The 13,505-nt window shown below is 41.3% G+C and overlaps 1 protein-coding gene across 1 annotated transcript; it reads left to right on the top strand.

Moving 5' to 3' along the window:
* Window positions 1–635: 635 nt before the first annotated feature.
* NSRP1 (nuclear speckle splicing regulatory protein 1) lies at window positions 636–13,174 on the top strand. Its single transcript, XM_033078086.1, has 7 exons — window positions 636–709; window positions 1,781–1,868; window positions 7,930–7,986; window positions 8,148–8,279; window positions 8,817–9,024; window positions 9,610–9,718; window positions 11,559–13,174. The coding sequence occupies exons 1-7, from the start codon at window positions 690–692 to the stop codon at window positions 12,580–12,582; spliced, it is 1,638 nt and encodes a 545-aa protein (XP_032933977.1). The 5' UTR covers window positions 636–689; the 3' UTR covers window positions 12,583–13,174.
* Window positions 13,175–13,505: the final 331 nt, after the last annotated feature.

The raw sequence follows: 13,505 nt of genomic DNA, 5'->3' as shown, positions 1-13,505 counted from the left end.
TTATGGCTCCCAAGTTATAATGCTCATAAATTATACAGTATTAATCTTCAAGGTTCAGTCTCCTTAAAGGACCTTTTAGGGATAATTTTAAATAAAGTTAATCAGCATTTTGTAACGTTCTTCTGAACACGTTGCAGAAAAGCCCAGCACTATTAACATAACACAAAAAGCTTTCTTATTGGGCTAAAGCTTGAGATTACAGCAACTGCACTGTCTGCAGTGAGATTTCATCTTTCCAATAACGTCCCTTTTGGCAGAATCACTTTTAAAATAACATTTTGGGAAATTAAACTCCTCTTTCAGTCTTTAGTGGGAAACAAGTGACAGGTGGGCGAGGCTGCGGGGGAGCAGCGTGGATCCCCAGCCCCTCACAGGCGGCCCCGGGAGCTTTTCCCCCTCAGGGCTTCTCCCTCCTCCGGGATCTCTCCCGAGGCGCCCCGGGCTCCCCTCAGGGAGCGCCGCCATCGCCCTTCCCTCATCAGCACTTTCGCCCCTCCACAACGAGCTGTTTAAAAAATCCCCCGCCACCTCCAGCTCCCTCCGGCTGCTCTCTGCTCCCCTCCCGGAGCGGGACCGCGGCACGGGGCCCTGAGGGTCTCGGGGCGGGCGGGGAAAGCGCGAGGGGAGGACTCGGCCGTGAGGAACCTGCGGCCGCGGAACGGCAGCGGCGGCGGGGGAGGCCGGACAAGATGGCGGCGCTGGGCAAGCAGTGAGTGCCGGCAGGGCCCTGCCGGGCCGGGGCAGCGGTCGGGGGGGATTTGGGGCCGACCCTGAGGGCGGGGGCGAGCGATTCAAAACCCTTACCCAGGGGCTCGCTTGTCCCGGGTGTCCGCCGCGTGGCCTCGCTGTTTTGGCCTGAATTTAAAACTGTGTTTATTAAAAACAAGCAGAACTCAAACAGCGGGCAGGCTCTTGAGGGTGCGGCGGTGTTTTACACTCTGACGGAGGAGAAATCTCCTCAATGTTCCCTCACACTTTCCCCACCCTGGAGCAGCGGCCTTGTCGGCCGTGGCTTCTGCGCGGCCGGGTCAGACGGAGCTGAGGGCGGGTTCGGGGCTCACGGAAGCGAACAGCGGTCCCAGGGATGGTGGGGTACCCCCAGAAAGGTGGGGTACTCCCAGAGTGGTGTGGTACCCCGACATTGGTGTGGTATCCCCAGAATTTTGCGGTGTTCCCGTCAGTTCAGCCATACACGCTGTGCCGCGCCACTGACTCAGTGATGGACTCAGGGAAAGGCTCAAGAAGTGCCCGATTTAGAGGTTGTTCAGCACCAAAAGGAAGTGGGTTTAGCACGGAGATGGACTTTGTTAGCAGAAGAGTTGTTTGGTGTGGTTAACCAATCTCAGCACGGCATAATCTGACTGTAAATGTTGTGCTTTGCCATAGCACTTGCGGTAACATTGCCAGAAAAACATGAAATTACAGCACTGCAAACGTAGCCATGGAATAGTGCCTAGTATGGACTAAATCCCTTCGGATTGAACAGTAATTCCTTACTTCTCTCAGAGAGAAAAGAAAATTGCTTGGGGAACGCTGGACAAGAGGGATTTGTGTCCTAATTTAAGACAATGATTGCATCCAGAAACTTTGCATGGCAAACCACAGCAGTAGCTCTGGGGGAAGCTGGCAGGTGTGCTCAGCTGCAAAGGCTGCTCACACATAACTTTGGTACATTGTGTTGATGCTGACGTTTTACTTCTCAAATGGTAAATGACAGGTTTTTTATTTGAATGTGCTATGTTGCAAGTGATGTTAAAGGTAACTTTTTTTTTTCTCCTAGATATGGGCTTATTATGCCCAAAAAGTTGCCACAGAAAAATCTTGTTTCAAAGAAGCTCTCGGTGTTTGCAGATGAGTCAGATGAAGAGGTCAGTTCAATTTTCTTCTGAAATTTGCCTCGTATTCTGCAAATTTATTTGTGTCCAACCCTTAATGGCTGCATCAGGTTTTGGCAGTGTCATTAGGATATATGTCATCATTTTGGATTTGGGTGTGAAATATGATCTGTGTTTTCTTAAGTACATATTACATAGAAGTGATGACTTTTTGTTATTTTCTGTCAACTCTTCCATAACATCAGCACATATGACAACCTGTTTGCCAGAGTTAACTGTAGCTTGTAAAGAGATTTGTTGGCTATCACTGGTGAATGCCTGCAAATAGAACGACCAGTAGTAATCAACAGGTCTCCCTCAAATATTAACTTTAAAGTGTGGTAGTTATGAGTGTTTTATCCTTTAGGTCATTCCACCCAAATCTGCTGTAATTGATTTTATGATGTTTGTGCTGGGAACATAGCAAAGCTGTACAACTCAAAAGTCCTAAAACAAGAGAAGATGTATGATATTGCATGTGTTCTTTTCTATAATGTTTAATTTTTAATTTATTTTAAAATGTTAGGTTCAAAATACTTGCTCTGTCCCTGCCCCAGCAGAGGGCACTGTGTGCTGTGTAAATCCCACCTGGATGTGCTGCTGGAAGCACGGGAAGTGTCCAGGAAAGGGCTGGGCCCTTACAGAACCTGTGCTGTAAATATGTTCTTTTCTCCCTGGAGCTACACTCTGTGCTTGCTCTTTTGTGGTTGAGAAAAACAATCCTAATAAAGCATCAAATAATTTTGGTCTGTTTCTGACCCTCCAAAATATTTACATTTAAAATCTATCTTTATTTTAATGAACTAGCAGTTGTTAATTTTATGTCACAGAAAGCCTGAATTTAGCAATTCCCTGCCCCTGTGTACCTGGTTCCATAAAAAATCTGGAATATTGCTGTTGAAGGTGTCTGAGCTCCCATTTTACAGGGCTGAGGACCTTTCTAGTGATACCCTCTCAGCCCTCAACATGAAACTGCCTCAGTGCAGCTTACAGGAAACGACAGGAATGTGTTTTAAATCCCATCTCTTTCCTCACTTAGCTGTGATCCTCAGAGGTGCATCCCCCCACTGTGGCTGTAGAGAGAGGTTTTCCTTTAGGTGCAGCTGCTGGAGGTGGTAATGGAGCACTTTCCCTGCTAGATGGGATTTGGTGTCTTTCTCTGCATTGAGGAGCTGACCCCACATTTCCCAGATCCCAGGAATAAATCTCATTTAATCTGTTGTCATTAAATGTTATGTGGTAGGCCTGGGAACCTTCCTGGGGGCTGTCTTGTATTTTTTCACTTCTTTATTTTCTCTTAATATCTAAACATTGAAAAAAAAATAACAAATAGTAATAATTCTAGTAAAAATAATATATGATACTGTCTGCCAACTTTTAGCTTAAGAGCTCAAGTATCCTCCCTTTCAGAAAAGCTGACAGATTCACTGTCACAGTCTGTTATAAAAGCTCTTAAAAGTTGTTGTGCTCATCAGTATGGTACATACCCAGCAAAAAAGTAATAATCTCATAACTGCCTTTATCAAATAATATTGTTTTTTTAAAAAAATGAGAATTACTTTATTAGTTCAGTAATGATTTCAGAGCTTTTCAAGATAAGGAGCAGCATTTGGGAGGGGTTTCATTTCCTGTCTGCTACCATATCAGTCAGAACTACATCTCAAATGTCTGGAGATTATGTATTTTTAACTGAACTCTAATAAAGTTTGTGCTGGGAAATCTGCACACCTGACTTGTCTGTGATTATATATTAGATACCAAACTTTTGCTCCCTTTTTTTTAAACATTACGATGCATTTTTCACTCAGATTTTGCCTCTACCCTTGCTGAAGGAATTTGGATTTTTTTTCCTTGTGGTTAAGTACCTTAATACCTCTTAGTTGTTGAAGATGGTCTTTGTATTAGTTCATAAGAAACAGAAATTTTCTGGAAATCCAGTGTTGACTGGGAAAAGGTGGCTTGTCAGTCTGTGTGATGTTCATTGTTCCTTTCTACCTTTGGAGTTTAGTTAAAATTATCTCTGGTACAACAGATAAAATTTCTATTTTGTGATTGCCCCAGAATTACCCAGTGTATGTTCCTGTACTGTACCAGTCTTGCAAAACTGATTTGTTAATACAGGATGAAAAAATGACTGTACATAGACCTCAGCAGGTGCTAAATTTGGGAAGGAAATTGTGGAACCAGTGTGAGCAGTTCTGTGGATGTATCAGCTGGATTTGGTGGGCTTTTCAGTCACCACCTAAGAGATAAATGGAGTGTTTAAGCAGGCAGAAGCTGAAAATAAGCAGAAAATGTCTTCTTGTAGGCTCAGATTTTTGGTTTTGCTTATGGATCCTTCCATTCTCTTTGAAACTTTTCAAAGGGGAAGTCTGACTAAAAGGATTTGCTGAGTAATTGCTGCTCGTGCTGACCAGAATTTATGCAACAGTTTCCATGCAAAGTAGGACTGTGTAGAGTGAAGGGACTGCTAGAAAAGTTTTCTGAGAAGGAGGAAGTAGAAAAGAATAGCTCAAGATGATGTGTGTAAACTCAAGAATAATTCAGAGAAGGTGATGTTGCCATTTCTCACAAAATGAGCAGTAGGTTGTGTTATGGAATTACCAAGTAATTGGTTTAATCTAAACAAGAGGAAGTTGTGTAGTTAAGGTGTGGAACTCCTTGCCACAGGATACTGTGGCATGGCCAGAAGTATAAATGGATTCAGAAATGGATTAGTCAAATTAAGGGATGCTCTTGGTGTCAAACAATGGTTCAGGTGCATCCTCCAGTTCAGGAAATCCTTGATCTGGTTTCTGGAAACTAGGATGGAGTGCTGAGAAAAGTTAATTCTGTGTACATGGCTTGTTTTTCGTGTTCATTCTCTTGATCTTCTGCTCGTAGCCATGATTCACATTGTGTGTCAATTGAGAGGAACCTGTTGCCTGATGTCATTTTTGGTTTTTAGCTCCATGAAGACTGGAGTCTCATGTGCAGGTTGTACTTGGATTGTACAATTCTCTGTGAGGGCAGGCCATAAGAATTCACTCCTAAATCCATGTATGTGAGGGTGTGAGTAGCTCATTTTAGAGTGAGAAGGACCTAAGAAATGGAGAGAACCATGAGAAATGTTAGCAGATTGGGGTAGTTAATTAGTAGTTAACCAATTTTTTGTTGGTTTTTTTTTTTAATAGCTTGTTCAGTTGAGTACAAGCTCTCTTCCATGGTCTGGTAGCAGTGGTAGACTGGAGAGTCTCATTTCTCAGAGTTCCTTGATTTGTATGCTTTCACAGGATGGGGTTAAAATGTTTTCTCCTTCCAGAAAATATTGAACTATAAGCTTTGTGCTTCAGAAGAATAGCCTGACTAGAGGGAGGGGAAAAGTATGAGACAGATTGCTGAGCTTATAGGGCCTTTAATAAATGGGCAGTTGATAAGTAAAACAATACAAAAGGACAGGAAGTTCTCATCTGTCAGAGCTCAGAGCATAACAGGAAATTGTCCACCATAAACCTTTGGGGAAGGTGTTTGTTTTCTGTAAACTCACTGCAATCTGGAGAAATGGCAGATGGATTTCTTTACCATCATATGTCCAATAATGAGGATTATGTATTGCTTTAGTGTTTACCTGATCTTTGTAGATCAGTGCATTTATTCCATGTAGCAGGCAAGGAGAACATTCTAAGCAGAATTTCAAATATTTTGGTGGAGTAGAGCTTATACTGTAACTGCAGAATCTGTTTTGTTTTCACTGAGCCTTTGCTTTCTGGAGTAGTGCAGAGGAGATTGTTCACTGCTGAGGCACCTTTCTGTTAAGCCAGTCTAAGTTTCCCACAGAGGAAACCTTCAGGATAACCCTCAGTGTGTCAAACAAAGGCCCATCTTCTTTCCCAAGAACCAGGAGGAAATGGAGGTTTTCTGTGTAATGCTGATGTGTGTTCTATGCTAATTTAAAATGGCTGTTTGTGGTTTATACTGACTCATTTATAGCCTTTTCAAAAGAAAGTGCACGTCATAAAATTAACTAAACCATTTCTGCACATCACTTCTTCAGAATTTAAGAGTTCTTCAGTGTTGAAAGCAGAGGTAAACACGAGATGAATGAGACCAGGATTCTTGTAGGTTTTAAACTAAATAATCCACTATCTACTTCCCCCAGTCAACCAACCAACCAACCAGCTCCATAAATCAATGAGAGACTGTATCCAGTTCCAGTCCAAGCTGCAGCAGACTGGGTGTAGTCCCTGATTTCAGTCAGCTCTGTGCATTGCTCATGTCTGCCAGGCTCAGCTTCCCAAAATCTGAAGCCTGGGCTACTTCCTTACCTGGCTGTACCTGGGTAATAGAAAGCTGCTGCTTTCTAGTGATGAGCACAGATCACTGCAGGGCTTTCTATCCATAAAGTGCACATCATGTTTTCCCTTTATTAGCCACAGCATTTAACATCTTGAAAACAGAGATTGATTTAATCTAAGTCTGCATTTAGCAATTATAGCACCAGAAAAAGTGGGAATATGTGATACTTTGAGTTTCCCTTTTGCTTTGAGTGAGCTAGGAAGGAATATTTTGAATGTTCTGTGTTTCAGGGGGTTTTGATTGTAGCATTACTTGTGAAAGTCGTGTGTTTGTGGGAGATGAACAAAGGTCTAGAGTATCTAGAGATCTGTGGATTCTATTGTATGATACAATATATACTTCTCCAAATAATGACAGTGTTACCCTAGCACCTTCTCTTGCTGAGGCTAGAATTACTTGGTACTCCTCTGAGACCCTGCTTTTCTGGCATTTAAAAAAAAAATATAAACCACAGAGAGTGACAGAGGCCCCAAAGCTATCTGGTGTTCCTGTGGTCTTGTGAAAATGCCAGCTGGGTAAAGGGACAGAAATGGATGAGAATTTATGATTTTAGTCTTTCCCAGTGCCAAGGAGGAGCTGGGTGCTCAGCACAGTGTGTGCTCACACAGCACTGCCCACAGGCCAAACCAAGCAGGCACCTCTGAGGAGGGAGGAGGGAGAGCCAGAGTGCACAGAGTCACGTAAAATGAAACTCCATCCCTGCACAGCTTCCCTGTTTCTGAAATTAACAGTGGGGAAAAAAAAATTTGCACTGTTTACAGTCTGTCCTGTAGAAAATTGTGGAAAAGCTCTTGGTGTTTCTCCTTGTTGACGCATCTGTTAAAGTTTTAATAGGATAGGAAAGAGGGGTCACGGTGTGTTATTATTTTATTTTGAACATCAAGTGAATTTAAAAGCCTTCATGTTCAGGGATCTGTTTGAATTTAGATGGTGTTAATTCTGTTTGATTTCAGAGGATCTTAATTCCTGCTGCCAAGCTCCCTGCTACTTGGTTTTCATTTCTTAATTTTATTAAGAACAAATTACAGAATCTCTTTGCCTTTATAAAATGTGACACAGAGCATGTATTAGTCAAAGTTGCAAAACTTGGGAAGCTGCCAAAATGCAAAAGGATTTTTCCTTCCTATTTCTGCTTTTTAAGATTAAGAGATATTTAATTGCATAAACAAGGATACAAGTCCTGCCATTATAGTGGATCTGTTTAATAAACACTATTATCTGTTGGTTGAGAAAAGATAGATATGTAGCTTAGGTCAGAACTAATTAAAAGAAAAAATAAATAAAATGCAAAGCTTTTTTGTAAAAGACAGTATGATTAGGAAACATTTTCACTAGGGATCTGTTTTTTCTTAGGAAAAATTAGTATTGCTATTTTTTAGCATGTTTATCTTGAGAAATTAAACAGTAACATTTGAAGTACGTGCTGTTTAGTTGTGTACTTACTGATGATACAAATGAGACTTGAAACAAATACTTGAAACAAATCCTTGCAGATTTTTGTATTTAGCTATGAATACAGTTTTTCTTTTTTCATATGATTGTCAGTATCTCTGCTTGTTACTGCTGCATCTCTGATGGACATGCAGGAAGAATTCAGTGTATTCTGAATCACACCTGTCTGTAATTGGACTGTTATTAATTGTTTGTTGGAATGGGAAAAAAATAGTATTATTTGTGTCAATGAATTTAATTTTGTTTCTACAATGTGTCCTTCCTACAGCCAACTGTTGGGGAAAGTCTTCAAAGAGAAGCATTGAAAAAGCAAGCAATGAAACAGGTAAGGGACTATTTTTAATTTACTCTCAGTGTTCTGATGAGTTAGTTTATACTATAGATCTGTTTAATTACAATATAGGAATACAATATTTGAAAATAATAAAAATTGCAATATTATTATTTTGATATCTTTTCTTCTCCTCCTCCCTGCTTTTATTTTAGACTAAATTGGAGATTCAGAAGGCTTTAGAAGAAGATGCTACAGTGTATGAATATGACAGTATTTATGATGAAATGCAGCAGAAGAAGAAAGAAAGCAGTGCCAAAATGTTGTCTGGAGGAGACGACAAAAAGGTCAATACCTGAGAATGTGTCCTGTCTGTCCAACTCTGTCTGCTTGGAGTAACCATGACTGGTTAACTTGTAAACTTGAAAGCATTGCTGCATCATCCTGACAAGTGATACTTTCATTGTTACTAATTCTGCTTCATTTGAAGGCTCTTGTCAGGTTCTGGGGATGAAAGGAACCTCCCATTCCTTAAAAGAAGGGCAAGGCTCTTACAGTTAGGAAGACAGAGGGATGAAAAATCAAAAAAAACCCCATTTATTTTCATTTAGAGTAAAAATTTTTCTGATCAAAGATGGGATCACTGTTTTAATTGAATACAGCAACCTCTCTTGGTGCTGGGAAATGTGCTGTGTTAGGGTCTGAAAGGAATGGCAGTTTGTTTTGGATAGCCATCAGTCAGAGGGAGAACACACATTAGAGTAACTCCTGACAGTTTTCTTCTGTTACCAACTTAATTCAACATCTCCATCAATCCCAGTTTGTGTTTTCTCAGCCATCACAGTTACCTCTCAGCATGGTAACTTTTTTCCCTTCTACCTCAGCCCAGATACATCCACAATATCCTCAAAGCAGCTGAGATTAGAAAGAAGGAACAAGAAAGGCGAATGGAAAGAAAAATTCAGAAAGAGCGTGAAATGGAAGGAGGAGAGTTTGCTCACAAAGAGGCTTTTGTGACTTCAGCTTATAAGAAGAAGCTGCAAGAAAGAGCTGAGGAGGAGGAAAGAGAAAGAAGAGAATCAGCTCTGGAGGGTGAGATTCATAGTGAAATAATTGTCCTGAAAAAGAAGTAGAGCCTTGTACATGATTTACAGTATATTCATCTGGTGGTCTCTGTGTGAGGCTTGACATAATGAAAATCAAAGAGGAACCAGATTAGCAAATCCTGAATCAGATCAACCTTAGTTCATTACTTTCCTCTGCAGATGTTAGAGATGGAGCAGAGGAAGCTCCTCTGTTTGTGTGTCAGTACTATTTGGGTTGGTACTTTAATTTTTGAGGGAGGATCAATTAAAGGAAGACTCATAAGCCTGGGGTACAGTGATGCTTCCAGTCCTTACCTCAGACACTGTGGTCAGGATCAGGAGCAGATGTAAAGCACAGGATGTGGAATCATTAGATAAATTGGGCTGGAGTGCACCTCTGGAGGTCACCTGTTCCAGTTTCCTGCCCCAAGCATGATCTGCTTGTGAGACCAGATCAGGTTATTACTCTGAGCTTTTCCCACTTTGGATTTGAAAACCACCAGGATGGAAACTGCAGTTGTGGTGATGTGTACCAGTTGTGTGTGATGAGTAATTGTGGCACAGTAAATCCAACCTCCCTTTTTTCTCTAAGCATACCTGGATGTGACCAAACAGAGGGATCTCAGTGGATTCTACAGACATCTTTTAAACCAGCGTGTGGGGGAAGAAGAGATGCCGAAATGCAGCTTCCGTGAAGCCAGGTAGGATGTGATTCCAGCAGGGTTTCAGCTATAAAAACCAGGATCTGCCTGTTTGTGATTCCATACTCACTGGAAGATTAGACTAAGAGCACTACAACAGTAGTAAGGTAAACAGGTAATTTCATACAGCAGATTACTGAATTATTTGGTAAATAACTGATGATCATCAGTGACACAGAAGCGAAGCAAGCAGGACAGGGATGCTGTCTGAAAGGTATCAAGAGGACAGTTAAGGTTGTAATCCTGCTTGGTATTATTCTAACCTACATTTTCTTTGGTTTACATAATATTTAGCAATCTGTTTTAAGCTACACATTTTGAATCATGAGGAAGACAAGAGGTAAGATAGTGAGCATAGCAGTAAGTCATAGGAAGTTTATATGGTACAAATTTCCTGTAAAGAATGTGAGTCTCTTCACTTTGTACTTACTCCACATTCAGTTGCATAAAAACTAAATTGTGGTAAAAGGAAATGAATCAAATATGTGGGAAATCCAGTGGGAGTATTTTGAAATCTGAATATGTGAACATTCCAAAGCAAAGTAATGAGATGAGACTGAATTATTTACGTGTTTAAAATGGTAACATTGTGCCCTGTGGATAAATGTGTTGAAGGGGATGTTTCTTGTATGCAGCAATTGATAATTTGAGACAATTAACTCAGATTAAACCTCATTTGATAGAAGTTTAAAGCATGGATGTCACAAAGAAAATGCAGCTTTCATCAGGAGATCTTCTAGATCTGAGGTTGGATTGTTAGAAAGTCAATTCTTAGCCTAAGTAAAGAAAGTGATCACTGAGTTTACTCAGCTGCTTGAAGTAAGGGAGTTCTCCATGAAGTCTTCAGGATGATGTGATTTTCTTCTGTGTGGAGAGCATTTGAAATGATGGGTTTTTAATCTTGCCAATTAAGAAAATTTCCTTTAGTGGCACATACAATTAATTCTGGGAAACAAATTTTCCTCTAAATGGTGTTCCCAGCAAGGCTTTCAAATAAACTCAGGTGTATATTTTAATTTTATTCTTTCTCATGGTGATACAGCAGGATATAGAGAGAATCCAGCTCAATTTTTAGATCTCAGAAGTGTCCCTAAAGTGATCCACCTTTGAGTTGGGTTACTAAGTAAATTACCAAATTTTCAGTGTAATTTTTAGTCACTGTTCATAGGCTGCACATGCCTTCAAGCATTCAGCAGACACAGAATCTCAGTGGTGGTGTGCTGACTCATGAGAGTCCCCCACGGGCTGTTCCTGGAGCTGTTCCTGTGATTCAATGGAAAAGACATGGCTGGTATGAATGAACGTGGATTTCCTCATCAGCCAGAAGAGAGTGACAAAGCATAACCCTCCATGGCTCAGCATTTTCATTTAAGAATATTTGAGCTGTTAAAAGTTACTCATTTTTGTCTAGTCACAAGTGAGGTCTTCAGAAATATGGGATCAAAAAGATCATGTTCCTCTCTCTGTCAACAAAACACACAACCTGCTTCTTCTCTGCATAATTGTTTGATGTGAAGAGAGGCCAAACACATAGGAAAACCTGTAACTTGCCAGCAGACTTTCACAGGAGCACAAATCAATGTTTTTTTCCCTTAGATGGAGGCTGCACATATTTTACCATAGTCACTCTTTTAGATAAATTCCTCAGCTCACATCCACCAGTGAGCCAGACATGGATACTTTGTGCTGGATTCCTGGAGCCTGAGCCACAGACAGATTTGCTTTCTTAGACTTTCCAGCAGCATCTTTTGCCTAAGTCCCAGCCAGAAGTCAGTTCATAGAAAAGTCCAAGATTTCAGGCTTTTTAATGTTTTTTTCTTTTCTAATATAAAAAATGTAGGATAAAGGAAGAAAAACCTGACAGCGAGGAAGAACCCAATGAAAGGAATAAATGCCCATCAGAAGAACAAAGAGTGAAGCCCTCTAAGAAAGAAGATAATCCAGATGCTGATAGCGACCTAGGAACTGATAGTAGTGATGATGACAAGAGACACAAGCATAGTAAAGTAAATTTGAAAAAGAAGAAAAGAAGGGAGAACTCTGTGAGCAGTGAAGAGGAGGTTAAACATCACAAAAGCCAGAGGCATTCCAGGTCACCAAGCTCATCTAGTGTGGAGGAAGAGCCACGAACCAAAGCCCAAACAAGTCATCAGAGGGGAGAGAGCAGGCCAAGCAGGAGGGGGAGTGATGAGCAGTACAGGGAGAAGGATCATGAGAGAAGTAGGACCCATGAGAAGGATCGCCAGAGGGAGCGGGAAGAGCGACACAGGCACGGGGATCACACTAACAGAGATCACTACAGGAGGAGGGAAGATCAAGAGGATAAACAAAGGGGAAAGGAAAGAAAAGAGAGGGAGGGGCATGGCAGAGAATGGAGGAAGGCAAAGGAGAGAGAGGAGAAGGGCTCAGAGAAGGAACGAGAGAAAGAAAGAAGGAATGATAAAGATAGATATAATGACAGAGAGAAGGAGAGAGGAGAGAAATACAGAGAAAGGGAAGATCATGCAAAGGAGAGGAGAGAGAAATATGGCAGTGATGAAAAGAAATACAGAGAGAGGAGGGAAGGTACTCCTACACCTTTGGAAAAGGATGGGGAGGCTGATCTGGGTAAGGAGAGAAAGGGAAAAGACAGACAGGTGGATGAGAAGGGAAGCTCCAGCTCTGGAATGTCTGAGCAGAAACGTAAAGCTGTAGAAGAAGGGGAGAAAGAGGAGAAAGAACAAGCTCAGAAAGCACCTGAGAGCCTGAGCAAATTTGCCAAAAGGAGCAACGAGGAGACAGTGATGTCAGCACGGGACCGGTACCTGGCGCGGCAGATGGCGCGGGTCAGCAGCAAACCCTACATCGAGAAGGAGGAGGATTGATGGCCTGGGCTGGGCACAAACAGCTGGGCTGCCAGCCAGCAGGAAAGCCCCCTGGGCTACAGAAATGGTTATCCTACCTCTCTGTTCCTGGCTTTCCTTTGAGAAGTTGTGTGTTCCTTAAGAGAGCAGCTTTAGGAATGGATCAGTGGGTGTCCTGACGCACACCCTTAGTCTGTGTGTCTGTAGTTGAAATGGTAAATGTGGCTGACTGTCCTCCCTGCCCTTCAGTACCACATCTTTGGTGCATGAAGATTTTGGACAGACCTGGGAGTGTTAAATAATGTAAGGTGAGAATGCATCCCCCTGCTCCTTTCAGCAGCCAAAACAATGAGCTCTGCTGAAACAAAGGTGTTCTCAGCCCTTAGAAGGACTCATTACCCTCTACTGCTCTCAAAAATGGGAAGCAAACCTGTAAAAGTTTGTGAAAAAACAAGAAAAACAACCTGAATAATGATCTAGGAGGTTTGTGTATGTAGAGTGGAGTTTTGTAAGATATATGCATATTGAGGTATGAGTTTTGTACTACTTGTGGGTTTTAGTCTGGGGACCTGATGTACAGACACAGTTAATAAAGTGTAAAATACTTATTGGATCAAATGTGTGGGTCCTTTTCATGGGTAGGTTATTTTACTGCATCTTTTTTTGCATGGAATAAGGTGATGAGTCTGCTTTCATGTATTACAGTTGTATCTGCTTGTTAAGTGGTGCTTTAGATTTGTCAGTCTTCTGTTCATAGGTTCACATTCAAGAATAAAGTCATCCTCCATTAGGTAAGTAGGATGTCTGACAGTGGTGATAGCTTTTATAATTAATTTTCAACACTTTTTTAGTTGTTTCTTTCACTTTGTTTTGTTGTATTTTATCACTTCTATGCTAGGGTAAGGTGAACTTAGATATAAAAGAAAGGTTTTGAGATTGGTGTT

This window comes from Catharus ustulatus, chromosome 22 (genome assembly GCF_009819885.2).
Source record: "Catharus ustulatus isolate bCatUst1 chromosome 22, bCatUst1.pri.v2, whole genome shotgun sequence".
Classification (NCBI taxonomy): domain Eukaryota; kingdom Metazoa; phylum Chordata; class Aves; order Passeriformes; family Turdidae; genus Catharus; species Catharus ustulatus.
This window is presented reverse-complemented; position numbering and strand designations above follow the sequence as displayed.